The 4,727-nt window shown below is 31.1% G+C and overlaps 1 protein-coding gene across 2 annotated transcripts in view; it reads left to right on the forward strand.

The window, feature by feature from the left end:
- Nucleotides 1-4,068, forward strand: part of LOC106461742 (calpain-A-like) — an 80,853-nt gene extending 76,785 nt beyond the window's left edge. Inside the window, exon 20 of one of the 2 annotated variants that reach the window (XM_022388774.1) lies at nucleotides 2,845-4,068. In XM_022388774.1, coding sequence (XP_022244482.1) covers nucleotides 2,845-2,871 — 27 coding nt within the window. In that variant the 3' untranslated portion in view covers nucleotides 2,872-4,068. The remainder of the gene's footprint in view (nucleotides 1-2,844) is intronic. The other variant, XM_022388775.1, reaches the window with a different exon arrangement.
- The last annotated feature ends 659 nt before the right edge of the window (nucleotides 4,069-4,727 follow it).

Consider the following 4,727-nt stretch of genomic DNA (forward strand, 5'->3'; position numbering starts at 1 on the left):
TATATATATACGTGCGTCTTCTTGTGATACAGTATAATCGAAATAACGTGTTTGTTATGTATCGTTTATGTCTCTTTAATTACAATATAATTAAAAACTTTCTTTAACTAATAGGTGTAGTATTTTCTCTAATAACTGTTGAAATATGTCACATGTTGGGGTTATGTTTTTTCATAAGAACGGTTCAATGATGCTACAAGAGTCGGACGCTTCGTATACCTTTCTGCAGTCCTGGCCGACATAATATTCGGCCATATTTGTCTACGTTGTGGTTTTAACAAGTGTATAAGCTGCTGTGTAAGAGACGTTAACTTAAGATCAAACCTATACATCAGACTTAGTGAAAATAACAAGGTTGGAAGTACGAAACCGGTTTATAATATGGGCAAGTACTGTTAATAACACTTATTGTTAATCATCGTAACAGTTGCAAATAATGAAACAAGTTGTTGTATGAAATATATACCAAGCATTATTTTAACATTTCTTACTATCTTCAAAGCCACTCAGTAATGCATCGAATTATATAATCTCTAACTCGCAAGTGTACAAGCTGCTGTGTAACAGACGTTAACTTCAGATCAAACCTATACAGACTTAGTGAAAATAACAAGGTTAGTGATGTTGTGTTGTAGAGAAAATATCTAACCTGATAATCGATTAACCCGTAAATAAAACCATGGGTAAACCGAAAACAAGATATTTAACAGGGGTCAGGTTAATTTCTCCAAGCTTGTTCCTTTGGTTGTGGTTTCGCTAGATAGTTGATAGGGACAGTGGAAATCTCGTTCATCCTTTCATGCGAGTCACTAATTAGATGACGAGGCATATGGCTACCTTAAGAGAGTCAGAGTTCGGAATAACTCAATATATGAATATTAATACACGACAGGTATTGTACGTGTTTCTATTCAAAGAAATCTGCAAAAAAAGGTTACACGTCAAGATGTCTTTTGTCAGTTTACTGTACACTGGATAGGAAGTCATTATGTATATGAACTATAAACATGGCATGCTAATTATCTCCGAGTTACACTCCAGCTGCCACGAATATAATCAAACACAAACAACATTAGTAGCGTATTTTATTTGATAATCTGTCTACTGCTGTGATATAACGACAACAACACGGTAATCAAACGAATGTAAAATAAAAACTTAACCAAACAATACGTATGTACAATATTGGGAGAAATTTGTGTGGACCCCAGCTCAAGGTTTCCACAGAAACCAAGTGAATAGGAAGGAGGATAACAGATAAAGAATAACGAAAGTGAAATAGAAGTGACTGTATCAAATTAAGGAAGCGTGTGGTAACAATACCATATGTATGATACGTGATGTATGGATAAAAAAATCAATATAGTTAAAATGATGATTGATATACCAGTAAAAGGAATTACAGATAATCCTAAAATAAATACCATGGTATTGGTAAGCCTAAGCGAATGGTATAGGGAAAAAAAAAAAGATATCTAAGACTAATTGCTAACCTGAACTTGACTATGAGTATTAACCAATCTAATAGCAATAAAACTTAAGATGTGGAACCCAAATAACGACAGCTAATATTAACAATAAAATTATTCAAAAACCATAACATTAGAACGTCTTATCTTTCCATAGTCAGCGGACTATAATGTATTTCAAATGTGTGGGACCCCACTGACGAAATCAGTTCATTGGACAATCAATCTCCCGACGAAGTAAAGCCAAAAATCTTCCCGCAGAATACAGCGACCTGAAGCCTGTATAAATGTGCTAATAGAACATATAACCTCCGAAGTGGTAACGTATAATTCATAATGCAAAATTAATAACCAAACACAAATGTGTTGGCACTGGCAGAAACAAATATAAAGTTTATGTAATGAATTATGATGTAATAAGTTCAGTAACCGGGTAGAAATAGAAAACAATTCCACTTCGGAATAACTCAACAAGTTACAAATATCACTATTGTATAATAAATAGTAATCCTGTTGAGAAAAATTAATACAAAAATATGAAAATAAAACACTTGAAGAGCGCACAAACCAAACGTTATCACACTAATAGTAAGAGTACCAAACGAGAAGTTTGGTGGAATTGAATAGAGGTAAATCACATATGTCAATAGTGTGTGTCGCGCTCTTGTTGTCGCATGATAATCTGCATGCGAGACGCATTGGAATTAGGAAATTCCATATGGGTGGGAGTTTCAAGGCTTGTGGCGTGCGCAAAAAGAAATTGCATATAGAGGGCAGAACTGAACGAGTATAGGTATTTATGTGAGAGGGGTGATGTGTCATATCGGAAACTGTTTTAATGAGCGATATATAACGTTCTTGAAGCTGGCCTTTTTTTCTTTTGAAGATGCAAAAAGAACTGAATACAGTTTTTGAACACCAGTAATTGTACCAAGTAAATAGTGTAAAAGCTATACAGTACCTTATCTATTAAATGACTACGACCATTCCCACATTATTAAAGCAGTTCATCAAAATGAGTAAACACATTACAATGTATAACATGTACATGCTCTTAATGAACATAAGATTGCTAATTCTGAGTGAAAACTATATCTTGTAAACACCACTTTTATGGAGTATAACACCTTCATGAAAATATGTGCTACATAATGTTTTTATGTATTTAAGGGTTAATGTATCAAAGTTAAAAGGTAAGTTAAAGAGAATCCAAATTTACTGTTGTATTTTATTGTGTAGGTATATTCTTACACAATTTTTTTTTGTGTTCTCTTTTAAAAGATGTTTTATTTACATGTACTATAAATATTTTCTCATTATACTATTGAATAATGATTATTAATTTTGGTTTAATGATAAATATTGTTCTGTTTAGTGGGTGGAGAAGACAATGTACAGTTAAAGAGACAGCTGAACATAAACTACCAGAAGATTAACTGTGAATGGTAGTTAAAATCTTCCTTCCACTTTGTAACTTCCAGAACCTTTTATTTCCATTATAACTTCATCCTAGTGTTCTTCCATATTTAATCACATTTCTTCAAATCTTTTCTAAAATGAAGTTATTTTTGGTTTCCATGCCTTTTGTTGTGATGCTAGTTACTGCACTGTATTTACAAAAATGTTTTATGGAGGTCTTTCTCTCCTTTTCCCTTAAATATATATATATAACATTAATATCAACAATTTGGTCTAAAGTAATTAAAACAATGGGCATTTATAAACTCAATTTTGTAAAAGCTAAAAGCTTATCTACTGATGGACAATTAGAAATGCAAAAACTTCAAGAAAAGTTCTGGGACATGATCCTTAGAATATTCATTTTCAAAAGCATTTTGATAAAAGTTTAAAACCTCCATATTTTTATTTTTTTTTCGCATTTTTGATAAACCTAGTTAAGCCACACAACTAAAAGAAATGACCAATGAATAAGTCTTCTATTTCTAATACTCAGGGTAAAAAGGCCTTTAGATGTTTGAAATTTATATGTTTTATTATCTGCACTCTTTCATCAATAGAGAAAATATATTATTTTAAAAAATAGTACTTGAACAAAAATATATTTCATTTTCTCAAAAAACCTATAATAATAGTCTGTGTCTATATTACTGTATACATACATCTTATAGTTTGTATGAAATTGTTTTCAAGAATTATTTAGTTAATGTTTCAATATGCAAGTTCTCAGATCAATATTTGTTGATATGGTATGTCTTACAGTTTTCCTTGTTGAAATGTTTTTATCATTAGATATATTTTCGTTTTCAAGATTTAGAAATAAAACATTATAAATACATTCATTAATTTCTTTAAGTTAATATGAACAATGTTTTATTTTGCATATATCTGTACTGAATTACTATTTGTAATGTCAGTGTTACAGTTTGTATTAATGGTCAGATAAAAGCTTTGCTGATTGGCGTCAATATTTTACTTATAAAACTAAAAGTAAAACAAACAAGTTTAACTTTTACTGCAATAGCAAGAAAAAAAAGTGGATAAAAAACATTTTGATGGTTGAGTTCCACAAACTACTGAACCATAAACGAGAAGTAGGTAAACGACATATTTCTCAAATAAAACAGACGTTTATCTTCCACCATTGTCTTACTTTACATTACTCAAATGACCATGTCAATTGTCATAGGTTTTAGCTTTATTTTAGAACAATGCTTTCCATAATTGTTTAATTAACTACCTGAAATTATAAAGGCCTGCAAGTTTAATTTTTAGAAAAAAAAAGGGGGAGAGCAGGATCCCTATTTATGGGGGGGGGGGGGGTTGGGTTTGGAAGATAAAAACGTAAAAGTTTTACTTTTACTTTTAGGGCTATGAATAAAATGTGGGATTCGGCCCGGAGTGATGTAGTTAACTTATACAATGCAACCGAGGTAGTCTTAAAATTATAGTGTTTCCGCTTTTAGATTTAAAAATAATAATCAAGAACAAGTTATGGATCTCGGATATGAACAGATCCGAGAAAAATTAAGAACTGCTTTAACCAAATTAAAATGCTACAGGTTGAGTATAGCAAGATGCTCGAAACCTTTCAAATTAACCGACTGATCCAACGTTAACGACGCAGTAAGTCATTAAAAATTGGCGAGACTATTACTATTAGTATTATAGTAAGAATTAAAGCTTTTAAAGTGTACTTATTTCAGTAAAATTACAGTTATATCATTGTCAATAATATAAATAAAAAACAATCAATAAACCTGCTTTTCAGGACTAAGATTACACCATTAGTATTGTTAC

The sequence above is a fragment of the Limulus polyphemus genome, unplaced genomic scaffold (assembly GCF_000517525.1).
Source record: "Limulus polyphemus unplaced genomic scaffold, Limulus_polyphemus-2.1.2 Scaffold1022, whole genome shotgun sequence".
NCBI classification, from domain to species: domain Eukaryota; kingdom Metazoa; phylum Arthropoda; class Merostomata; order Xiphosura; family Limulidae; genus Limulus; species Limulus polyphemus.